Source organism: Stegostoma tigrinum, chromosome 26, assembly GCF_030684315.1.
Source record: "Stegostoma tigrinum isolate sSteTig4 chromosome 26, sSteTig4.hap1, whole genome shotgun sequence".
NCBI classification, from domain to species: Eukaryota; Metazoa; Chordata; class Chondrichthyes; order Orectolobiformes; family Stegostomatidae; genus Stegostoma; species Stegostoma tigrinum.
Genome location: NC_081379.1, coordinates 44,937,835 through 44,964,299, shown reverse-complemented (window position 1 = coordinate 44,964,299; position 26,465 = coordinate 44,937,835). Strand labels below are relative to the sequence as shown.

The 26,465-nt window shown below is 42.3% G+C and overlaps 1 protein-coding gene across 8 annotated transcripts in view; it reads left to right on the top strand.

Annotated features, from left to right (window-relative positions):
- Positions 1-26,465, top strand: part of rab36 (RAB36, member RAS oncogene family) — a 70,666-nt gene that overhangs the window by 9,883 nt on the left and 34,318 nt on the right. For 5 of the 8 annotated variants that reach the window (XM_059655142.1, XM_059655143.1, XM_048555906.2 and 2 more), the window contains exons 2-6: positions 563-681; positions 2,512-2,612; positions 12,117-12,227; positions 18,546-18,637; positions 24,905-24,970. In XM_059655142.1, the coding sequence (XP_059511125.1) occupies positions 12,162-12,227; positions 18,546-18,637; positions 24,905-24,970 (224 nt within the window). In that variant the 5' untranslated portion in view covers positions 563-681; positions 2,512-2,612; positions 12,117-12,161. Of the gene's footprint in view, positions 1-562; positions 682-2,511; positions 2,613-11,839; positions 11,897-12,116; positions 12,228-18,545; positions 18,638-24,904; positions 24,971-26,465 lie in introns of those variants that run through there. The other 3 variants (XM_059655144.1, XM_048555908.2, XM_048555904.2) reach the window with 3 other exon arrangements.

The following is a 26,465-nucleotide window of genomic DNA, read 5'->3' as shown; positions in this document are numbered from 1 at the left end:
GGCCTCACTGTTTATCCTCAACATAATGTCCTCCATGCCTGTATTCAAAGGTCTGAGGGCTATTTTTCATTTTTAGGGGTGAAATTTTCAATCTCACTTGCTCATTCATTACATGAGTGTAGGCAGACATTAAGATTGCCTTCTGTATTTGTGTTGACATATGGGATATTTGAACTGACAGAATCAGAAGAATTCATCAGAAAATACTGACTCATCATTAAACTTAAAGCTATGACAGACAAGGTTAGCCTAAATTCCCTGGACATCACCATTTTTAAATTGGCACAACAGCTATAAGTTATCAAGAAAAGACACAAGTCTCCAATTGGCATTGAAGGTCAAAAAAACATACCTCGCTTTTCACTGACTAGCAGTCTGCAGGGTCTTAACTTGCCAGGCTGCAAATTGGGCAGAAATGACTCTCACGCCATCTTTTTTGTTGTATGTAAAATGGTGGTGGTACAAGTTGGAAGGTATGTCTCCAATGGTATGGCACCCTAGTTTTACAGAACCATCTGCCTGCATTCTAATCTCCAAGTGCCCTTTGTGTCTGTCTTCACAGAAGAACTGCAAATTAAGTACCAGCAATTGAGGGTAACCAAGGGGAAAACAAGAATAAGAAACACAAGATAATTAACATTAACAGAGAAGAGGTGTTGGAGAAACATTGAGGATGAAAAGGTAATGGATCTCCAAGACCTTTTCTGTATCATAAAGTAAAAAGTGTGGATATTCTGTAATAATTGCACTGTTTATGGTATCATTTACAGCACTTCAAATGCTGAAGAATTCTTTGGCCAAGTGCACGGCAAGTAGCAAGTATCACTCATAGCAGACAGGTATCAGGTATTGATCATCTCTCATAAACAGATTAGAAACCAAATTTAATAAACACCTATATCTATGTTCAATGAATGTTTGAGAAAAGCACATTAAACAGCCCAACAAAGTTGGCTGCCATAATCACATGACAAGAATTGGCAGTAACCTTCCAGAAACTTTTCAAAATCATAATCAGATAGACAATCAATGCCTTATGTACCTCCTGATGAGAGTGTGATACTAGCTATTATGTTATAAACTGTCACAAAATGTCTGCCAGAGAAAATACCTTGACACGACAATTGTAAGTTAGCCCATTCCATAAGAAGTGTAAATGACTTTTCACTTAACCTCTGGGATGAGCCATAGACAGTTTATCTACAAAGAAACCATATGTCTCGATGGTAACTTGTACACCCTCACCCTTCAGCAGAAAGGTTTGGTCACATGTCTCCACAGTTCTGAACCTGGCTGTGTTTTATCCTTACAATATAGAAATAGCAATCAGTTTGGGGTCAGCACTGGTTCATGTAACATTGACTGACAAAATCCAAAGCACTGGACAACAAAGGAAAAGGCTTTGGTCTAGAAAAAACAGCCAACTAACCTGTAATTGTGCTCTCCAAACACGATTAACCTTCTTTCATCAAAATAGAAAAGCAGAAATTACATTTTGGCAATATCCCTGAGGAGACCTTTTATTTTAAAATTTATAATATGTCCATAACAGTCTCCAACAAGGAAGAGTCAAACCACTTTCCCTTTATGTTCAAAAACATTGCCATATCTGAGTCCCCAACATCAACCTCCTGGGGATCACCATTCACCAGAAACTGGACTGAAATAGTCATGTACACAGCGGCTACAAGAGCAGGTGCAAAGCCTGGAAATTCTGTGGGGAACAGCTCACCTTGTGACTCCCCAAAGCCCGTCCACCATCCATAAGGCAAAAGTCATGTGATGGAATACTGTGCATTTGCCCCAACGAGTATGGTTCAAAATCCACTTGGGAAGCTTAGTACCATCCAAGACAAAGCAGCAAGTTTGATCACCAGTCCATCTACGAGTTTAAACATTCATTCCCTGCATCACTGGTAATGCACTTCCAGTGCAATGCAGAACTCAGCTAGCTTCTGACATCACCTTCAGTGACCTCTACCACCAAGAAGGACAAGGCAGCAGACTTGACCATTTTGGATAACTAAAATATTCAAGTTGGTATTCAAAGAAATTCATGATAAAAATGGAATTTTAGGGCAAGTCACCCAGACCTGGCATGCATATTTACATGCTACCCAACTCGACCAACCAAAAATGGGATCTGCAGTGCACACGTGCCTTTCTGACAGGAATTATGCTGTATCTAATCTTAGCAAAATATATTTCTGAAGAAGGGTCTAGGCCCTAAATGTCGGTCTTCCTGCTCCTCCGGCGCTGCTTGGCCTACTGTGTTCATCCAGCTCTACACCTTGTTATCTTATACATAGTAACCTGTTTGGTGGCTATTCTGTGCTGTTACTTTCCGTACCTGTCGTACAGGACATCTCTCTACTTCTTTCTCAAGATCTTGAGTACTTTGTTTGAAAACATTGGTTTTCCATGTTCAGATAGTGTTCAAAGAAATTCAATTTTGAAATGATATCCACCATGACTTACAGCCAAAATTCATTTCCCTTTCCACTACCACAGACTACCTTTCGGAAGCATTAAGTGAAACTGAGATGCTACTGCACAGAACAAACATGTAAAGCCTCAGTCAACATTGTGTCCATTGCATCCTGCAAGTGCAGGTAAATACTTGCAGTGATCTCCATACTAATTTGTGGGAGTTAATCAGTTTCTTTCCTAGGTATTTAATATGGTTAAATAATTAAAGTTTTGAAAGAGAGTGATTCTCTTCACTAAGAGTACAGCCGTGTACTAAGGATATCTTCAAATTAGATGAGTTCCTAAGAAAAAAAACGCCTTAATGGAAGCACGTGATTAAAATGTTGATTGCAGTGTTAGACAAAATAGTAATTGCTGATTATTTGGCAGATCATTTAAATGAAAAATCCAGCAGTTATCATTGAATATTTTGTTATCTTCAGATGTGTAAAGACTATTAACATTTCAATTATCTGGCGTAAAATTCTCTTTCTAACTCAGAGCAGTTCTTATCAGAGATTGCCATTTTAAGAGCTTAAGAAAAATAACATGAAATATTATTGAGTTTCTTTAAATAATCAATCAAATTGCAGGGCAATATACTGTCTTCCCTTTGAGAATTTGCTGCTCTGAATTATTTTTAGTTGTAAATAAACTAGAAATTGATTTGGCCTTTGCACAGCGTTCACCAAGTATATATAATAAATAACAAGTATATATAATAAATGTGTAAAATTACCAGGAATTTTTGTGTGCATTGTAACAAGTGGCCCAGTTAAAGTGAGAAATAATGATCATAACCTAAATTTAATTAAATTTATCAAAGTAAGTGATATTTCTCAAAACAAATAACTGTTGATGTGCACAAGAAGAAGAAATGTAATTCGTATTGGATGGACTGGCAGTGATGACCCTTGTGGAAGAATGGACATGAGGCAAGAAAATTTAAAGTTACATGTAATTTTGCAGCAACAACAAGTATGACTCACTTCTACAGTTCACCCACAGACCTAATGAATGCTGAACCCACCTGAGTTTCCAAGTTCAGCAATGAGAACAGGTCAAGTTTGACATCTGGACTACATTTGACGAAGTGTAGCATCAAAGAACCTAAGCAAAACTAGAGTCAAAACTCTCCACTGGTTGGAGTCATTCCTAGCATAAAGGAAGATTGTTTTGGTTTGTGGAGGTCAGTCATCCCAATGTAAGGACGCCACTGGATATTTTTGTTGAAGCTGATATTTTCTTTAGACCTTCGAAACCAGTTCAGAGATGTTATTATACACCTATGTAACAAGTGGCAAATGATCCCATTCCCTCCCAATCTAATGCTCCACCTCAGCACAAGTAGAAACCTACTGCATTGAAATTCACCTTCAACTGACCTCCCTGCTCCATGCCCCAATATTACATCTTATTGATGCCCACTCTGGTCCTCTGTGCTGTCCTATGAAGGCTGAGGTGGTTGCCACTGCCAGTGACTCCCCCTCCCAGATCCTACTGTGCTCTCCAGTGCTGTCCAGCCTCCTGTCCAACCTTGAGTTTCCCCCATCACTGCCCTTTCTTCCCACTTCTATGAATGCTTTTGCTTCTACAGCACGTCAGTAAAGCAGTACTGATAGCCTTTCATTCTGGCTGAAGCACCAAGACCTTAACAGGCAAGGTAAAATATGGATGCTGCAAACATTTTGGTAGGCTCTAAGAGAGAAAACACTGAGAGAAGCAAGTGAGCAGACTTGAGATACAGTCTGGTTCAATCCGTGATGTGATGCCTGTCCTTTTGCTTAATACTTCCTTGCAGGAGCTTTCAATACTAGTTGCAAATGTGCATACAATGCAAGTCTGTGCTTCCTAAGCAGCCTGCAAGTGGATTGGAGATGTGCCATGATGATTGAGTGGGGTTGGCAGATGGTATTCACCAATGTCAGTGCATGAGGGATGCATGTGTGTGGCTGGTGGCCATAAATCATGCACTACAGTGCAGTTTGGTGCTGAGCAACATGGAGGGTGGTTGCAGCAGCGGAGAACTGACATCACCAGTTATGCACCCTGACTTCCATGTTAAGAATTCTTGATATGTAGCAGTTTGGTAGGATGGAAAGCTGAATATTAACAAAGCAAGTTGCAGCATTAATAAGGCACTTAACAAATTATAGACACTCATAGTTGGCAACTCTTACTGCCTAGCAAAAAAAACTCATCTTACTGCTTGGTTGGCCTTGCTAGACTTTTTGTGTGATTCTGTCACAAACCTCATCATAGCCCACATCACTCAGCCCTCTGTATATCTCCCCCATACCTTTGAAAAGGGTTTGGGAAAACACCCGCAGAAATTGCACAAATGGCTGAAAAGGCCATTTGCTTAGGTCCCTTTTTTAATGTCATATTCCATCCAAACTATGGCTAACACTACATGAAGCTACCAATAAAAATACTCTGCCATCTTTCTCTTCCTGCTGTCCTTTCAAAAGGTCATATACTCATGTTCAGTTCCCAGCTTTGATCTCCTTGTAACACGTCTGCTTAATAGTTATAAGATTGACATCTATTTATGTCTTTAATTCATTTATTTTCTTACGATTACAACACGTCTTCAAGGAAAGAGCCATGAATTTTGCCATTCTACCTGTTGTTCTCCTTTTGTCTTTATTTGCTGTTTTTTAAATGCCTGTATACTCTGTCCCACTGTCATTATGATTGTCAGAATAGTTACCTCGCAATGCTGTCAAATCCTTTCAATTTGCATGGCTACATTTTCCTACTCTTGCAAATTGTAACTGGTAGGGTAGATAAAGGTAACATGTGGGAAAGTCTGAAATTATTCACTAATCTAGTGAACCTTAATTGCACTGCCTCTAATACAAATAAACCTATCCTTAAATATTGTGGAGTGAGTAAAATAAGGTAAATGAGTATTTTATGTTCTCAGTTTGATTTTGCAATTATCAATGTGGTTACACAAAGTGCAATAAGCAGTCTGAAATGAATGACACAGGCAGCATCTGCTGGCAATGTAGCTCTACTCAAAGCAATCTAAAAGACCTCAAAGGTGCAAGTATGCAATTCATTCTGGCCTTTTAAGCAATTTATGATTCTAACTTACTTTTAAGAGGTAAAATCTCTTTTGTTTCGCCATATTTGACAAAAATTTAGTCACGTTGCTGGTCACATTGATTACAATTTTTAAATGCAACAAAACTATTCAATAAATTCATTCGAAGGTAGTAACAAATAACTTGCTACTGTGCTACATGTTTGCCTGGCTTCAGTACTTTATTTGCAACATTTTTGTCCTCATTCATCCTGAACAATTCACTTGTGTTTTCCATTTTTCCTGAAGTTAGTAATTTGTTTGAAGTTGATCAGTTATGAAGTTAATCAGTTATGTATTGCATTGTAGAGTAAAGTTGAGTCAGCCATTGGCTAAGTCTGTCTGTGCTGAATGAATGACACTTCCTTCAATGCCTAGAAAGAAGTTCACTGATATCTGCATAGCTTTAAGACAGAAAGTACATAGGAGATCTGAAAAAACAATCAGAGGGGCAAGGAGGGAAAATGAGCACAGAATGGTGGCTAACATCAAAGGAATCTAATAAATCATAAAAAGACTCTTTAAGGAAGGGTGGTTTGTGACCCCCGTTCTGCATACTGCAGATGTATGCTCTGTACTATTCATGATCCTCACAGGCATTCCTAGGTGTCCAAGATTCTCTCACCACAATCTCCTGCTGCACTGTTGCTCCTTCCTTTATTTAATGCCCTGCCAGCCTTGTCCGGTGATACCCTCGTGTTTGTCATGGCAAGCAGTGACTTGCAGTATGGTCCCTCTGAGCTCTGGTACTCCTGTTCCAGAAGACCACAAGTAATGAAAGGAAATGAAAGCAGAACATAGCACACCTTTACTAATAACTTAAACGTGCAGGGTGGTGAAATGTTTGCAGCTAAACCCACCAGCTCGGAGAGTATGTCAACAACCACGTTAGTAGAGTGTTAAATGCTTACTTCATATCTGTCTTTACTTGAGAGAAGGGGGGTGCATGTATGAAACGTGAGAAGATGGACTGCGAAGTTCTTATGCAGATTAATATGAGAATCGAGGTGATATTGAAGGTTTTGGCAAACTTAAAGATGGATAATTTCCAAGCCTGGATACTGTGGGAGAGGAGTGAGGAAGTTACAGTGGCCCTAACCCAAATTTTCAAATAATCTCTGGCCACAGTGAAGGTTCCAGAAGACTGGAGGATGGCTGATATGGTTCCATTTTACAAGAAGGGTAGCAGGATAGGTTAATAGGGTACTTAAAATGTATAAGGAATACTTGACTTAATTAGTCAAGGCATGTAAGAGCAGAAAGGTTATGTTGGAACTATGTAGAACTTTGGTGAAGTCACAGCTGGAATACTCTGCGTAGTTCTGGTCACCACTTTGTCGAAAGGATGTGATTGCTCTTGTGGGTGCGGAGGAGATTCAGCAAAATTCCTGGGATGGAGCATTTAAGCTATGAAACGAGGCTGGATAAGCTCAGATAACAAAGTGTGGAGCTGGATGAACACAGCAGGCCAAGCAGCATCTTAAGAGCACAAAAGCTGATGTTTCAGGCCTAGACCTTTCATCAGCAAAGTTGGGGGGGTAGAGGGTTCCGAAATAAATAGGGAAAGAGGGGGAGGCGGATTGAAGATGGATAGAGGAGAAGATAGGTGGAGAGGAGACACACAAGTTAAAGAGGCGGGGATGGAGCCAGTAGAGGTGAGTGTAGGTGGGGAGGTAGGGAGGAGATAGGTCAGCTCAGGGAGGACGGACAGGCCAAGGGGATGGGATGATGATGCGACACTTCCGCCATCTGCAATCCGAGCCCCCCCACCAAAGATATTTTTCCATCCCCACCCTTGTCTGCTTTCCGGAGGGACCACTCTCCAGGACTCCCTTGTCCACTCCACATTCCCCTCCAACCCCACCACACCCGGCACTTTCCCCTGCAACCGCAGCAAGTGCTACACTTGCCCCCATACCTCCTCCCTCACCCCCATCCCAGTCCTCAAGAAAACTCTCTACATCAAGCAGATGGTTACCTGCACATCTGCCACTGTGGTGTACTGCATCCGCTGTACCCGTTGTGGCCTCCTCTACATTGGGGAAACCAAGCAGAGGCTTGAAGACCGCTTTGCAGAACACCTATGCTCGGTTTGCAATAAACAACTGCACCTCCCAGTCGCGAACCATTTCAACTTCCCTTCCCATTCCTTAGACAACACGTCCATCCTGGGCCTCCTGCAGTGCCACAACAATGCCACCCGAAGGTTGCAGGTACAGCAACTCATATTCTGCTTGGGAATCCTGCAGCCCACTGGATCAATGTGGATTTCACAAGTTTCAAAATCTTCCCTCCCCCTGCTGCATCCCAAAACCAGCCCACCTTGTCCCCGCCTCCCTAACTTGTTCTTCCAGTCACCTATCTCCTCCTCCCACCTCAAGCCGCACCCCCATTTCCTACCTACTAACCTCATCCCGCCCCCTTGACCTGTCCGTCCTCCCCGGATTGACCTATCCCCTCCCTACTTCCCCACCTACAATCACCTCTACAGGCTCCATCCTCACCCCTTTAACTTACCTGCCTCCTCTCCACCTATCTTCTCCTCTATCCATCTTCGATCCGCTTCCCCCTCTCTCCCTATTTATTTCAGAACCCTCTCCCCCTCCCCCTTTTCTGATGAAAGGTCTAGGCCCAAAACGTTAGCGTTTGTGCTGCTAAGATGCTGCTTGGCCTGCTGTGTTCGTCCAGCTCCACGCTTTGTTATCTCAGATTCTCTGGCATCTGCAGTTCCAGTTATCGCTGGATAAGCTCAGATGTTTTTCTTTAAAGCTGAGAAGGTTGAGAGAGTGGATCTGATAGAGGTATATAAAATTATGAGAGGCATGCACAGGATGAATAGAAAGCAGTTGTTCCCCTTAGTAAAAGGGTCAATAACAAGATGGCATAATTTTAAAGTAAAAGACAGGAGTTTTAGAAAGGATTTGAGAAAAAAACATTTTCACCCAGATGGTGGTGGAAGTCTGGGAAATACTGCCTGGGAGGTTGGCTGAGGTAGGAAATCTCACAATCTTTAGAACTTGGGTAAGCACTTAAAATGTCGTAACATTCAAAGCTGTGGGTCCAGTACAGGAAAGTGGGACTAGAGTAGATAGATTATTTTTGGTGGTATAGATTTGATGAGCCAAAGGGCCTCTCTTATACTATGATTCATTACAGTATGGCCAAATATGAACCCAAAATGAGTTGGCGGTTTTTCCTAATATATTTGTATGCTGTCGTACAAGGTGCTGCTCCTCAGTTGCAGCTAACCCTTTTGCCTCATGGTTTGATGTGAAATTAGAGACTGTTTCCTCATTGCCAGAGGCATACTTTGTTAGACAGAGAAGTCTCCTGCTGATGTCTCTGGGCAAGAGAACCGCCAACCATTCCTAAGAAATTTGGAGGAGAACCTGGAGGGAGTCATCACTGAACCACAGGTCAGCCAGGACCTACTTCTGTTATATGTACACATGCCTCACTCTTCAGGCCTTTCAGAAAACCTGCTTGAGTCAGCATTGGGACTTCTCTCATGGGCAAGATTGTACCTAGTTCCAAGGCTTCAAAAACAGCAGTTTCTATACTTAGGGAGCACTGGCAGACCATTAAATATGGTGTTAGTTCGACTTGGAGTCATTGAGTCATACAGCACAGAAACAGACAACTCAATTGATGTGGTTGTCACTTCACAGCCTACTCGTTTATGGGAACCCCTACCCATTTCCTGTAAGTTAATTAACCTGCCAACACAAGATTGTTCTATATTGATGAATCAATTTCAGCCTAGCGCTATATCTTTCCTCTTGTCTCAGCATTTCTTGCTTAACCCTATATTCCCCTTGAGGATGTGGTGGTGAAAGGTCTCCTTGAATCACTGCAGTCCATGTGGTACAGGGTCACCCATGATACTGTTAGTGAGAGAGTTCTAGGATTTTTACCCAGTGACAGTGAAGGAACGGTGATACAGTTCCAAAGTCAGGATGGAGTGTCACCTGGAGGGAAACTTGCATGTTGTGGAGTTCAAATGCAACTGCTGCCCTTCTCCTTCTCGGTGGTAAAGGCAGCAGGTTTAAATATTGCTGTCAAAAGGATCCTTGGTGAGTCTGTGCTGTACTTCATGCAGGTGCTGTGTACTGTTGGCGCTATGCATCAGCAATGAAGCGATTAAATGTAGAATCCTACAGAACAATAGAAGACACGCTGGCCAATCATGTCTTTGAAAGAGCTATCCAATGTACCCCACTGCCTTGAAATTAAACTGATGCAATCACGCCAAATCATGGAGTGTGCCAACTTTGTGGTCCAAACATCACATTTACCAATGTGGTTATGAGTGCAATCTTTCTACAGAGACACTGCAAGACAATTGGGTAATTATTCAAAATGTGTGAAGCTGAGTATCTGACTTCATTTGTAAAACAATTATTCAATACTACAGACTCCAAATGGGATAAGTTTGAGAACATGGCGGTGAAGAGTTAAGAAAATTCCATAGCAATTTAGGAAGTGGCCCTGGAAATAGGGGACGCATTGGTGATCATTCTTCACCATTCTCTTGATCCTGGAAGAGTTCCAATGGACTGGAGGGTAGCTAATGTAACCCCATTCTTTAAAAATAGAGGGAGAGAGAAAATGGGGAATTATAGACCAGTTAGCCTGACATTGGTGGTTGAGAAAATGCTGGCATCAGTTATTAAGGATTGTAATAACTAGGCAATTGGAAAGCGCTGGCAGAATTGGTCCGAGCTGGCATGGATTCACGAAAGGGAAATCATGATTGATGAATGTTATGGAAATTTTTGAGGATGTGACCAGTAGAGTGGACAAGGGTAGATCAGTAGATATTGTGTATCTGGACTTTCAAAAGACTTCTGACAAGGTTTCACATGAGCGATTAGTAAGGAAAATTAAAGCCCAAGGCACTGGAGGTAATGTATTGACATGGATAGAGAACTGGTTGGCAGACAGGAAGCAGAGAGTTGAAATAAATGGGTCCTTTTCAGTGTGGCAGGCAGTGATGACTGGGGTGTCACCAGGTTCAGGGCTAGAACCCCAGCTGTTCATAACATACATTAATGATTTGGATGAAGAAATTGAATGCCATATCTCCAAATTTGCAGGTGATACTAACCCAGGTGGCAATGTATTATGGAAGAAGGATGCTAAGAGGGTGTAGTGTGACTTGGACAATCTGGCTGAGTGGGCAAATATAATTTGGATAAATGTGAGTTTATCCACTTTGGTTACAAAAACAGGAAGACAGGTTATTATCGGAATGGTGGCAGTTTAGGTAAAGGTGCAGCAAAACCTGGGTGACATGGTGGAACAGATGCAGGTGCAGCAGGCGATGAGGAAAGCTAATGGCATGCTTTGCTTAATAGCAAGAGGATTTGACTCTGTGGAGTAAGGATGTCCTGCAGCAACTATATAGGGCCTTAGTGAGGCCATGCCTTAAGTATTGTGTGTAGTTGTAGTCTGCTAGTCTGAGGAAGTACATTCTTGCTATTGAGGAAGACCAGCAAAGGCACACCAGGCTGATTCCTGGGTGGCAGCACTGACATACGAAGAAAGGCTGAATTGACTCACTTGTACTTGCTGGAATTTTGAAAAGTGATGGGTGATCTCATAGAAACATATAAAATCCTAATGGGATTGGACACGCTAGTTGCAGAAAGAATGTTCCCACTGTTGGGGAAGTCCAGAACTAGGGGTCACAGCCTAAGAATAGGGGGTAAGCCGTTCAGGACTGAGATGAGAAAGAATTTCTTCACTCAGAGAATTGTGAACTTGTGGAATTCTCTCCCACAAGAAGCTGTTGGGGCCAGTTCATTAGATACATTCATGAAGGAACTGGTTGTGGTCCTTGTGGCGAAAGGGATCAAGGGGTATGGAAAAAAAATGGTAATGGGATACTGAGATTGCATGATCAGTCATGATCATTTTGAATAGTGGTTCAGGCTCGAAGGGCCGAATGGACTAATCCTGCACTTATATAGACATAGTAGGAACTACCGATGCTGGAGAATCTGAGAATTTCGTCGAAACGTCAGCTTTCCTGCTCCTATGATGCTGCTTGGCCTGCTGTGTTCATCCAGCTCCACATCGTGTTATCTCCTGCACTTAAATTCTGTGTTTCTAAAATCAAAATACTGTGGCTACTGGAAACCTGAAACAAACATAGAGAATGCTGGAAAAACTCAGCAGGTGTGATAGCTCTGTGAAAAAGTTAACATTTCGAATCCAATAAGAGTCAGACAAAACGTATTCTGGATACAAGCCCCTCCTCCTGACGTCAACGTTCGAAGCGATCGAGACGCCAGTTGCCGTAGAAACTGCAACAGGCGGCAGTGCTGGGAGCTGGTAAGTTCGTGTTGATGTTTGCATTGTATTGCCTGTTTAGTTAATGCTTTCGGGTCAGTGAGAAGTTAACTGGAATCGTTACCGTTGCACCCCCTCCCCCTCCCATGCTGAGAGGCGGGGATTGGTGCATCATCCTGCCAAAAATGCTTTGCCTCTGTGCGCGAACTACATGTGTACCTATTGCTACTTGCTCTTACCAATCTCTCTCTTTTGGTTTAAGGCGGAAGAAAGTAATCGAAAGCATTTCACATCGAGTGGAGAAAAGATGAGCAACGGTGTTTTGCATGCCCCACCAGTCAGCAGGGACCGAATCATCTCTAAATTCCCCAAGGTTACGATTTGTCTTTGGTAGTTTTAATGTTGTCTCTGTCGCTCAAATGTTGAACTGTATCTGGTACGGGAGGTGACATGTTTGTGTTTGAGATCAGGACTGATTATGGCCTGCAGTACAAATATTGGACAGTGACGGCTAGATTTATCTTGTTAATGCTGGTAGCACCAGGAGTAGCTGGAAATTCAGGTAGTGCCAAGTATAGGGCCTCTGAGAGCAGAGCTGAATGGGAATGATGCAACTGTATTTATTTCTGGAAGTGAAAAACTGACTTTAGTTTGATTGGAGACTCGATAGTTTAGAGTGAGTAGTTAGTAGTTGCTAATTCTGCCGGGTCAGTTCCAGCATTCCTATCATTTCAAAATGTCATGAACAACCTCAGAACTGTTAGCCAACAGATCAATGGTGTCAGAGATAATGGGAACTGCAGATGCTGGAGAATCCAAGATAATAAAGTGTGAAAGGGTCTAGGCCCGAAACGTCAGCTTTTGTGCTCCTGAAATGCTGCTTGGCCTGCTGTGTTCATCCAGCTTCACACTTTATGATCAGTGGTGTCACTTGGATTTGATCACATCACATATTACTCTTCAGTACAAATGCAATTTTAAATCAACCAAATATGTTTTCCATTGTTTAGCTGGATTATCTTTAAAAAATAAACTTTGAGCTCCAAACATCCGTTTCTAACAAAAAATCCACATTTTAATTCTATGGATAGCCCTGATTTGGTACTTGTTTGAAGTGAAAGTTACTAGGCAACCAAACATTTTGAAAAGGTACCTGATGCAATATCATCTACTAGAGAGAATTGTGGTTTAGTGATATTAATAGCATTGCTGATTTAACTTTAGGAAGTTAAGGTGAGGAACTCCATCTTTTTTCTTATTCATTCAAGGGATGTGGGCGTTATTGACTAGCCAGCATTTATTATCCATTCTTAATTGATCAGGGCAGTTAAGAGTTAACCACATTGCTGTTGATCTGGGTCGTATTAGGCCAGACCCTAGATGAGGATGGTGGAATTCAAACCTGGGGTCGCCAGAATGCTACCTGAATAAAAAGTCCAGTGATAATGCCATTGAACCATTGTCTCTTGACTTCAAAGTCTAAGATGTGAGGGGAGTGTGGACACTACACTCAATAACATCCCAAGGAAGCTAAAATTATCATCTTTGGAGACTTCAACACCAAGGTTGGAAAGTATTCCAACTCTGGGAAGGAACCATTGGAAAGGAAGAAGTTGGGAGTTGCAACTCCAATGGGATTCTTCTGCTCACTGAATGTGCAGAACACCAGATGGTCATCACCAACACACTGTTCTGCCAAAAAGACATGTTCAGATTTCTTGGAAGCATCCATGATCAAAGCACTGGTGTGTTTGGCTGCATCATTGTTCAATCCCAAGACCAAAAGGATGTCTTCATTATCAAAGCAATGAGCAGTGCAGATGATTACTGCACAGACCACTCACTGGCTCATTGATTCCTCAATATCCATCAAAAGCCACTAGAAACAGCTGAAGATGAAATAGATCAGAAAAAAGCTCAAAGTTGAGTGGTTTCAAGAACCAAGAAGACTGATGTACTTCCAACAACACCTTCATCAAAATCTCCAAAATGTTCATTTTAATGCAGTGGAGGAAATATGGAAAGAGCTGAAGGTAGTCATCATATGCTATGAAGAAACCATTGGCTATAAGACCACAAAACAGCAAGACTGGTTTGAAGCGAATGATCTCAGTACCCAAGATTTCATTGACAGGAAGAAGAGAGCTCTTCATGCCTGGCAAGACAACCGGGGAGACAAGAAGGAGAATTCCTCAAAGGCAGAGTTACAAATGAAAAGAAGGGAAATCAAGAACAGATGGTGGATTGAGAAAGCTAAGGAGCTGCAAATTTTTGCTGATGAGCAGAACACCCAAGATTCCTTCAATGCCACCAAGGCAATATACTAACCCAACACCCTTGACCTCAAATCAGTATGGAGTAAGGATGGCATTGTTTTGAGAGACAAAGCAAAAAGCCGCCTCTAATGGAGAGAACACTTCAAAGAACTTCCAAACTGTGATATAGTTGTCAAAAAGGACATGTTTGAGGCAAACCCCCAAAGATGATCTTGGACTCCCACTTATTGTGGCGGAATTTGAAGTGGCCATTAGACACATGAAGAATGGAAAAGGTGCAAGAGTAGACTGGCTTCCAGTGGAAATTTCCAAACTTTGAGGAAGATAACTCACCTGTCATCTTCATTAACTGTTCTTGAAAATCTTGGACAAAAACAAAATCTCTGCTGATTTCAGACAGGCTGCCATCACCACTAATTTCAAGAAAGGAGATCAAGAGGGCTGTGGAAACTACTGAGGAATGTCCCTACTCTCCATCACTGGGAAATTACCACCCAAATCCCACTAGACTCCTCCCAGTCTCTGTGGAAACCCTACCTTTGTCAGTGTGGCTTCCAATCAAACCTTGAAACAATGGACATGTTTTTTGCAGCTTGACTACCCCAAGGGAAATTCTAGAAACAACACCAACCATCCTATATAGCTTTTGTCGACCCGATCATGGCTCTTGACTCAGTCACTGGGGATGTGCTATGGGAGATCCTGTCAAAAACCAGCTGTCCAGTGAAACTCATCCTTTGCCTCCTCCACAACAAAATATTGGTGATGGTCTTCACCAGTGGTAATATAACAGCATTCTTTGAGGTCAAGACCAGAGTCAAGCACGGATGTGTCATTGGCCCTACCCTTTTCTCATCTTCATCACCAGAGTTCTTTATCTTGTCAAGTCTTCATCTTGTCAAGAACAGGTATCCCAGTGGTGTGGACATTGTTTACACAATGGAAAGAAATCTTTGCAACCTCAACTGGTCGAAATCTACAAAGGAAGAAACACTGATCTCGCTTGTGAAATTTCAGTACGTGGATGACAATGTCATCTCTGTTCTGTTGGAAATGAATCTTAAAGCCTTGCTTAGTGCCTTTGAGGAAGCATATCAAAAAATTGGTCTCTATCTCCTTATTGTATGAAACAAATGAGAAGAAAATAGTTGTGTTGCAATCTATCAGAAGAGTACCAAGTGCAGCTGCAATGCTCAGTTTGAGGCTGAATAATCTTGAGTCTCAACCTCAAGATGATTCAAATCCTTTAGGAACACGTCCCAGATCAAGTTCTGGTCCATCCTTCGCCCCCAGATATGAAGCATTTCCCTTACTTGGGAAGCTACCTCTCTTCTTAGGCTGACATCAGGCTGATGTGGAGACTCAATTGCGTCCAATCTGCAAGTGCCATCTAAGACTGAGACTGTGACATCATGCTGATATTAAGATGCTTGTGTATAAGGCAGTCATCCTTCTGACTCTGCTATATGGCTCCAAGACTTGGACTGCATAAAGATGCCACTATGAGACCCTTGATAAATATCATTAATGCTGTTTGAGGCAGATTCTGTGCATCACCGTGGAGAACAGGCATACTAACATCAATGTCCTTTAAGCAGCTGATAGCACCAGATCGAGGCCATGGTGGTGCGAAACCAATTTTGCTGGACCAGCACTGTGCTTAAGATGCCTGTGTCTAACTTCTTCATCCAGCTTAAGGAAGGCACCAGAATGAGAGGAAGACAATGGAAATAATTCAAAGACCCCCAAAGGCTTCCCTGAGGAAATACAACATAGATATAAATGCATCAGAGTTGCTTGTTCAGAAGAAACCTACTTAGAGGAAATTCCTGCATGAAGGGGAACAATTCTCCTAAAACACTCATCAGTAACAGGAAGTATAGAAAAGGAAGCAGAGAAGAAACCCAAGAAAGAAATAGCAACATTTCAAGGCCAGTGACCTCTTCCACCTCTCAGAAACATCTACCAAATGTGAGGTCGGAAATGCGGCTCTGGATTCATGCTCTTGGCCCACATTAGGACCCACAGAGCTCAAGGCCAGTGACCATCATACTCATTAGTGAGTGATTGCCGATGATGGTGACAGTAACCAAAGTGGACTTTGCATGGAGAGGATAATATGCAGTCTGGCTATTCTCATGTAGTCAACTTGGATGATTTCTGTCATAATACAGCCTTTTTTAATTGTAAGTGGAACGCCAGAGGGATGAAGATTGTACCAGGCAGAGGAGATAAAGTTTACTGCCCTACTGGGCAGAACCTTCCATTGTTATAGAGTTGTAGAGTCATACAGCACAGAAACAGACCGTTCAGTCCAACCAGTCCATTCTGAACATAATTCCAAACTAAACTAGTCCCACTTGCCTACTGCTGGCTCATAACCTTCCAAATCTTTCCTATTCCTGTACTTATCCAAATGTCTTTTAAAATGTAGTAATTGTACATTCATCCACCACTTCCCCAGGACATTCATTCCACATGTGAATCTCCCTTTGTGTAAAAACTTGGCCCCTCCTGTTCTTTCTAAATCTTTTACCCTTCACCTTAAAAATGTACCTCTTAGTCGTCAAATCTGCCATCCTAGGGGAAAGGCACCTACCATTAACTCTGTCTGTGCCCCTCATTTTTTTTTAACAAACTACCATAAGGTTGCCTCACAACCTCTTACACTGCATTGAGAAAAGTTCTAGCCTATCTAACCTTTCTTTATAGCTGAAACCTTCCAAACCCAGCAACATCTTAGTAAATCTCTCAAAACCCTCTCCAGCTTAATAATACCCTTTCTATCATTGGGTGACCAGAAGGCCTCACCCATGTCCTGTACAACCTGACTCTCCATCTCCTGTACTCAAAGGACTAAGTAATGAAGGCAAGCCCATATCCCTCCAAACCTTTCCTATTCATGTACTTATTCAAATTTCTTTTAAACGTTGTGATTGTACCCGCATCCACCACTTCCCCTGGAATTTCATTCCACATGGAAACCACCCTCTGTGTAAAAGATTTGCCCCTCATGTCTTTTTTAAAATCTTTCTCCTCTCACCATAAATGTATGCCCCCTAGTCTTGAAATTCCCCATCCTGGGAAAACACAGCTATCATTTGTTCTTGATGAGGTTGTCAACGATGGGACTGGATATGCCCCACACTTTCTTTCATGGACAACATGGCTGGTCACAAGTGATCACACGGCAGCTCACCAATTTGTTATGCATAGTTGAGGAGCGTGGCAAAGCATTCTGCAGGGACTAGCAGGAAGTCAAAACGTCTGCTGTCACCTCACACAAGCTTGTCAATCCAGGAAGCTGTTGGTGCTAGCATCATCATCAGTCGTGTCCCAGAGCAGACAGAAAGAGTTCACAGTTCAGTGCTGCATCTCTGCAGGCTCTCTTCCAGGCTGTCAAGGATGGCAGGAGGTCCAGTTCTCAGAAATAACAGCAGGGTGGCACTTCCATCTGAGCAAGGTGGCCTAGACAAAGGTTGCAGCACAAGTTAGAAGAAATGTGCTCCACACCAGAACCTGCGCCCAGTGCAGAGAAAGGATGCATGATCTGCTTCACTTTGAAAAGCTAATTGGCACTTTGACTTCCCTGCTAACTGGGACAATTTAATTTAAATTTGATCAGTTTAAATGTGTGAGTGGAGAGGAATGTCAGAGAGGAGTTGAGATTGCAAGCCCCAGCATCTGATGGAATAAATGGATGGATGTGTGAGAGCCACTTTGTTGCTTTACAAGTTGTACCAGTTGCAAGATAGTGTGTGATTACAACATTTATCTGGGAAAGGTGCGGGATGAATGCCGTTGACATGCATGCTTATTAGGCAGTTAAAGACCCATCAGAATGATGCTTAATCCTCTATCTGTCTGCCAATTTGTCCACAGCTTGATCCTATAAACAGAACTGTGACAGTGATCAGCTGATTTGTATATGTGGTGTTGTTGAAGGGTAAATATGATCCAGAACATTCGGGATAACTCCAATATTTCTTCAAAATCGATCTTTAACTATATCTGAAAAGGCAGCTGAAGCCTGATTGTAACATCTTACAGAGAATACCTCCAACAGTGCTACACTGGAATGTCAGTCTTGAATTTTCTGCCCAAATTCTGAACCTAGACTTGAAACTGGAATTTTATGCCTTAGATGCAAGAGTGATACCAGCTGAGCCATTATAGGACTCTCTGAGTAGCTGCTGTACAGTTAGAAAAGAACAGAAATTTCATATATAGTTACTGACATCAGTGTTCCATCAGAGTAGTTGAACTTGAGCGGCTAAAGTTAAAAATAACCTCGCTGAATAATTTGAATTAGGACACTAGCTGTTAGAGCTGTTCACATAGTCAGGTAACTTTGTATCTGTTCCTTTAATGACTAGACACTCAATGTCAACAGTCTGTTTTTAATCTTGATGCAGTGTTACTTACCTGAAGCCTGTCTCCAATTTAAAGATCAGTTCCACATTCAAGTTAAAAATGCCTGCCATGAACGACAAACCAGAAATGTTGGGTAAGTAATTTGAGACATGAAATGAAACTTGGTTCAGTCAACTTTTTTAAGGTCAATTTAATTAAGAAATAGTGTTCCTTCTGTCGTCACAAACAGATCACAAGAGTTTTAATGAAACAGACCAGCTGATGAATCACATCTTTTCTTTTAGCATCTGTAGGCAATACCTGCTCAACAATACTCTATTGAATAAATGGGAGCTTTGAGTAATGAATATCTTTAAGGAACAAAAGGCTCACATTATACTGATAAGATAATGTGACTGGGTTATGAGCTCAGGAATGGCAGTTTTGTATGCTAAATTAAATTGATGTGTATGTATATAATTGAAGAGGCAAAAATTGCAGAACTGTTGTGAAGAGCAAAGAAATTGAACTTATTGAATAGCTTTTTCAAAGAGCCAGCACAGGCACCATGTGCTGAAGAGTTTTCCGTGATGTAAGACTCAATGCTTACCAACTCAGTGCTTGCTGTTTGAGTACCTCTAGCAAAAATGTCTCTTTTTTTTTATAGAAAACATTAATGGAGGTTGCAGTAACTCCACTGAGCCGGTATCCTGACACCAATTACCCCTTAGTTACATGTAGAATGTCCTTGGCACTGATCCAGCTCCCTCAGAGCCAGCTATTAGAGCATCAGAATGTCTGACACTCCTGTTTTTATCTATCAGCCATGGGTTCCAAACTGGGCCAGATTGACAGCCCCAATCAGGGAACTCATTTTATATGAGGTCCACCTGGCTGACCTCATTACAGTCACTACATGCCCCCTCCTCTGAGTTTGAGGACATAGGCCAGTCCTTTTTCTTGTAGTATTTCCTGGGGCATTTTAGCACTGGGCCAGGATCCTCCATCTCTGCGTTGGATACAGGCAGTGTGTAACACACAGGAACTCACGACAGAAATTCGCTGTCTTCTTCCAGTGACAAAGACATCGAAATGGTGAGATCTGCCATATCTATCTCAAATTTACAAGTCTCTTCAATGCTTGACGGACAGGGAGAACCTATGCGATCTGACGGCCTTTCTAACTGTTCTGAGGAGCAGGGCACATTTTGCCCCCACGCTGTTTGCACGTTCGCAGCTTTCACTTGGTCCACATGCTTCTTCTGGACTGTTGCTTCTGCCTAAATTTTAGACGTCACTGTTTCTGACCTTGCGTTGACCAAGCCTGTTACCCATTCAGGGCAATTTCTGTGGTTCCTACACCAAATTTCATCTCCTGATGTAAATTGTCTCTCTCACTTGGCAGAGTCTGGCATTGGCACTGGCATTCCTGATACCGTTTCACCCCTCCCACCCCATCAGGTTCAAGAAGATCAGATTTAATCTGTTGCAGAGTCTTCCACCATTAGCAACTCTACCGGAGCTATCCCTGTAGTTGCAGCAGATGTGGACCTGTAATCAAATAGGAGCCGGGTCACTTTGGTATGTAGCAAAGCTGTAGACTGTTTCTTCAAGCCTGCCTCCAAAGTTTGGACTGTTGTTTCTGCCAGGCTGATAGATAATTGATGGTATGTAACAGTTCTTATATGTCAAATCTCATTCGACTTTAGGAAATACTCACATTTCCTGCTGGTAAATGATGTTCCGTTATCTGTGACCAACACTTCCAGGAGTCTGTGTGTTGCAAATGATACATGTAGCTTTTCTATTGTCATTTCTGTGTTTCATGAATGAACTCAACGCACATTCAAACACTTTGAATGGGCGTCTACAATGACTAAGAACATTAAGCCCATGAAAGGACCTGCGCTGTTGACATGTAACCAAATCCAGGGTTTACCCAGCCATTGGCATGAATGCAGGGGAGCTGCTGGTGGTAATTTTTGTCCTTGTTGGCACTTTGGGCACAGCCCCACTGACACGGTTATATCTGCATCCAAGCCTGACCATCAACATAACCTCTCACTGATATCTTCACTTTGGAGACTCCTGGATTGCCGTGATGGAGTTCAGCCATATCTGGTATCAGCTTTTGCTTGTGACGATCACATTTGCTCCCCCTAATAATAGGCCACCCTCTACTATGATCTAGTCTTTCCAGATCCAAAAAGGTTTCAATCCTGGTTGTGATGGCCCTTATGAGGAAAGGCTGAGGGACTTGAGGCTGTTTTTGTTGGAGAGAAGAAGTTTAAGAGGGGATTTAAGGGAGACATACAAGATGATCAGAGGATTATATAGGGTGGACAGTGAGAGCCTTTTTCCTTGGATGGTGATGGCTAGCACAAGGGGACATAGCTTTAAATTTAGGGGAGATAGATATAGGACAGATGTCAGAGGTAGGTTCTTTACTCAGAGAGTAGTAAGGGAATGAAATGCCCTGCCTGCAACAGTAATAGACAGTAGAAATGGTCATTGGATAAACATTTGGATGATAATGGAATAGTGTAGGTTAGATGGGCTTTAGATTGGTTTCACAGGTCGGCACAACATCGAGGGCTGAAGAGCCTGTATTGCACTACAATGTTCTATGTTCTATGTTTGGTATCCCCCATCACCACTAGCTGTTTCATTTTGGCCAGAACTGGATATTTCTGCATCCAAGGTCTGATATTGTCCACTATGACTAGAAGTGTGTCCAGAAAATTTAAAACCATTACTGAGTCTTCCAGTGGCAGTACTACCCATGGTATATCTGCCAGTGGGAGGTGGCCCAATGAATCCACATTTGCTATTTGGCCTACCAGACAGTGTTCCAATTTGTAATTATGCACACTTAGAATTAGATCCCACTGCTGAATTTGACGTGATGTTATGGACAGCACTGCCTTGTCCCCTTTAAGTAGATCTAGTAGGGTTTTGTGGATCCTTATTGTTATATGGTTATATCCGTAAAGATATTGATTGACCAATACAACTGCCAAACCTTGCTTCTCTATCTGGGCATTCTTATGCTCTGCATTAGCCAACGTCTCGAATGCTTACACAATTGGGTGTTCCTTTCCATTGGGCTCCCTAGTAGCTAATACTACACCAGTGTCAATAGGGAGGCATCACATGTCAATACCAGATCTTGCTTGGGATCATAGTTTGCCAACATGTGATTGCCAACATGCTTCAGTCCCCTGAAAGTTATAAGTTGGCTATGTAGCCGTTTCCAAGGCTGACACTTTTATTTAGGTTTTGTTGCAAAGTTGCCAGGATAGTGGCCAGGCATTGTATGAATTTTCAATAATAATTCACCAGCCCAAGGAAAGACTTAAGTCCCGGTACAGACATTGGAGCCGGAGCAACTTTGATCACCTTCAATTTATCTTTCAATGGATGTAACCCTGTTTTGTTGACTCTGTAGCCCAAGTACGTAATTTTGGCGTTGGGGGGGGGGGGGGGGGGCGGGGGGTGGGGCGGGGGGGGGGGGGGGCGGGGGGTGGGGCGGGGGGGGGGGGGGGCGGGGGGGGGGGTGGGGGGGGCACGTGGAATGCACAATTTTCCCTCCTTAGGCGTCCACTCACCAGGGAGAAACATCTATGTGTTCCTTATGGGTTTTCCCTGTTATTAGCAAATCATCTAAATGGTGACTTGGGGTAGACCTTGCAAAATGTTCTCCATCATCTAAATGGTGACTTGGGGTAGGCCTTGCAAAATGCTCTCCGTCATCCGTTGAAAAATTGCACAGGCTGATGATACCCCAAATGGTAGTTTCATATGTTGGTACAAACTCTTATTAGTTCTAGCATTCTTCTGGGAATCGTCATCTAACCACAACTGCAGATGCGCATGGCTCATGTCCAGCATCACGAAGGCCATCCCCCCACCAGCTTTGTGTATAAATCCTCTATGCAAGGGATTCGATATTTATCCAGTTGCAAAAAGCAGTTAACCTGTTGATTAAAATCTCCGCAAAGGCAAACCGACCCAATGAGATTCCCAATCAGTACGACCAGTGCTGCCCGTGCTGTAAACTGGACTGGTTTGATGATTCTTGTGCTTTCCAGCCTTCTGATTTCTGCCTCTACTTTTGCTAGTAAGGCAAATATCACTCGGTGAGCCTTGCAGAATCATGTAATTGCTCCCTGGTCAACCTGCACATTGGCCTTGACTCCTTTGATAGTCCCTAAACCTTCCTGAAAAACTTACGGGTATTTAATTAGGACTTCACTCAGGCAGCCGTTTTCGAAATTGAAAACCGTTAACCCAGTCTAGGTCAATCTTTCTTAACCAGTTATGCTCCATCAAGCTTGGATTCGAGCCTGTTGCAACAATCACTGTTAATTGAACCAACTGCTTCTCATAAGAGACTGGAACGAAGTTGTACCCTTAATCTGTAAAGATTCCCCAGTATGGGTTCTCAGTCTGGCCAAGATGTTGCTCAAACTTAAGGGTTGGAACCCAGAGCAAGTTCTGTTAAGTACTCGTCCTGTGATCAGTGAGATGGCCGCACCAATATCGACCTCCATTTGAGCTGGATGACCGTATAACCAGACGTTTATTTTGATTGGTTCTGATTTGGATGTTGCTAAGTAATTTAACTGTTCTAACAAGATGTAGGTGGACTTTCCAGGGTGTGTACTCTCCTGGATACCGGCCTGTGAGTTCTCTTACTCAACTTAGATTTAGTAGGACTCCTTTGCTGTCTTGAGTCTACATACCAGCAGCAACTGCAATGGCTCATTTGCCTAGAAAATATAATAAGTTTTTTCCACTGGACTCATTCTTTGACGGGAGGATCAAAGGGTCAAACTTCCAAAATAACAGCGTGATATCAGAAATGCTTATCTCAACTCAAAGAACTACTGTTTCGAGCAGGTTTCTTCAGGAACGTGCTTGACTCTTGTTGCCACTGAAATAACTCCACCAACAAGCCACTATTTATATACATATGGAAAGTCCTTGATACTTGCCCAGCTCCCTCAGTGCCAGCTCTCAGTGTCTGAATATGTGACCCTCTTTAACCGTTAGCCAGGATTCCCATTTGGACCAGATTAACAGCCCCAATCAGGGAACTCACATTCTGTATGGTCCACCTGGCTGACCTCATTACAATCACTGCACAGATTTGAATGGTCCTTTAGTTTAGCAAATTCTTCTTTCATTTCTGAGACCTGGAGTTGACTGTCTCTCTGACCATTTAGAAGCTTACTTTATGCAGGATCGTTGCACTGATGTCTCCTTCTAAAGTTCTGTTTTGTTTTGTATGAAGTTTAACTATCCAGCATACTTAAAAGTTTTTATTTTCATTGACCAAGCTTAATTCTTAAATTAACAACAACTTATTATCTAGCACCTTTAATGTAATAAAAGATCTGAACGCATTTCACAAGAACGTTGCAAAACACAAAAAGACACTGAGGTACATAAGGACCAAGTAGATCAAGTGTCCAAAAACTTGTTCAAAGAGATAGCTTTTAAGAAGCATCTTCAAGGAGAAAGGTAAGGTAGAGTGACAGAGAGGTTTAGGGAGGTAAGTTCTGAGCTTGGCAGCTAGGTGGTAGTGGTGGAGCAATTGGAAAATGCACAAGAGGCCTGAATGAGAAGATTCTAGCCATCTCAGAATGTTGGAGGCCATTATAGAAATTGGGAAGGCAATGGAAGAATTTGAAAACCAGGATGATAATTTTAACTTCATGACATTGCTTCACTGGAATCAGCGTAGGCCAGCTTCCATGGCCACAAGAAACCATTATCTTTCAATCTTTGTCCAGTTCCTGTTTCTATTATATATGAATACCCCTACAATTTTAAACAAAACATGGTTCAATGTTGGTAATCTCTCATGGCTGTACATGATTACTTGCTATAAAATGGACAACTTATGGCCATCATACCAGCAGTAGGGTTACTAACATCACCAAAATATTTCAGATTAACATTTAAAAGCTGAAATAGATCACTAAATACCAAAATCACTTTTCACTTTATTGGCCGTACTGTTTCAACCTTGTTTCATTTCATGAGTATTCTACATTGAAATGAAACACATTACTTCAGTAAAATTGAGTACATTTTTTCAGTCAATGTCTAGGAAAGTTAATGTCCATCACAGTCTTACTAAAATGTTAATACAAGTGCTGAAAATATTGTTAAATAATAACTTGCAGCGTGCTTTGTAAGGTCAGAGCTAAGAAGAAATTGAGGGGGGTGCCCAGTTGCACAATTAAAGGGAATAATTTCTGGAAACACATTTGCTCTTGGGAGATGTGTAAAGGCACAGTGACCTATTGTGTGTAAGAAAAGTGGACATGGCAGAGATGGAGAATGGAAGGTAAAAACAGGAACTAAAACCACTTAACATAGTGATACTTTGTTATGTCAATTGCCCCCACAGACTCAAAATGTCAAAGGTGGTGGTAGTTGGGGACCTCTGTGTGGGAAAAACATGTCTTATTAATAGGTGAGTGTCTATTGATTTCATGAATTATAATAAAATGACTCTGAGAAAACTCTGAAACAAAAACAGAAGTTGCTGGAAAAGCTCAGCAGGTCCAGCAGCATAGAACATTACAGCGCAGAACAGGCCTTTCACCCCTCAATGTTGCGCCGACCTGTGAACTAATCCAAGCCCATCCCCCACGATATCCCATCATCATCCATATGCTTATCCAAGGACTGTTTAAATGCCCCGAATGTGGCTGAGTTAACTACATTGGCAGGCAGGGCATTCCACGCCCTGGCCACTCTCTGAGTAAAGAACCTGCCTCTGACATCTGTCTTAAATCAATCATCCCTCAATTTGCAGCTATTCTCCCTTGTACAAGCTGATGTCATCATCCGAGGAAAAAGATTCTCACTGTCCACCCTATCTAATGCTCTGATCATCTTGTATGTCTCTATTAAATCCCCTCTTAGCCTTCTCTCCAATGAGAACAGACCCAAGTCCCTCAGCCTTTCCTCATTATACCTTTGCTCCAGACCAGGCAACATCCTGATAAATCTCCTCTGCACCTTTTCCAATGCTTCCACATCCTTCCTGTAATGGGGCAACCAGAACTGTACGCAGTATTCCAAGTGAGGCTGCACTAGCATTTTGTACAGTTGCAGCATGACATCACGGCTCCGGAACTCAATCCCTCTACCAATAAAACCTAACACATCGTAAGCCGTCTTAACAGCACTGTCAACCTGGGTGGCAACTTTCAGGGATCTATGTGAATGGACGTCAAGATCCTTCTGCACATCTACACTACCAAGAATCTTTCCATTGACCCGGTATTCTGCCTTCCTATTATTCTTCCCAAAGTGAATCACCTCACATTTATCTTCTGTGAAGAAAAATCAGAGTTAACGTTTCGGGTCCAGTTCTGAAGACGGGTCACCGTACCCAAAAGGTTAACTCTGATTTTTCTTTACAGCATCTGCAGTTCTTTCGGATTTTATCTGAGGAAAATCTAATGGTCCGAATGTTAAGTTTTCTTTTAAAAATGTCCAAGTAGTATATAGTTCTTTGGGGGGATTTTTGCTGTTAAACCTAGATAGAAGTCTCACCCTATCTTAACAAACTCACCTCATTAATTACTCACCATGCCTCTATGTTAACTCTCATGTCCAATTTCCACCCCATCTTAACGCACACAACATCTCCAAGATTTTCTGAGGCAGGAACTCTCAAAACTATATTACAGATCACTGAGGGCTTTATCTACATGCTTCCCCAACTGATCTTGTCAGCCCAGGCAGAGGAGGTGCCTAAGCTCTGTGTGGAAGAGCCATATTACATGCTAGGTGAAGAGGAGAAGCTCAATGAAGAGGAGGAGTCACACAATGGAAGGATGTTCTGGCAAGAGAAAAGATCCACAGTGTTTTCTGGAGCCTCTTAGCAAACACAGTCTTGGCCTTCTGCCTTGAGAGAGGGTATTCCATTCCTGGATATCTTCCTGGGTGTGATGAAT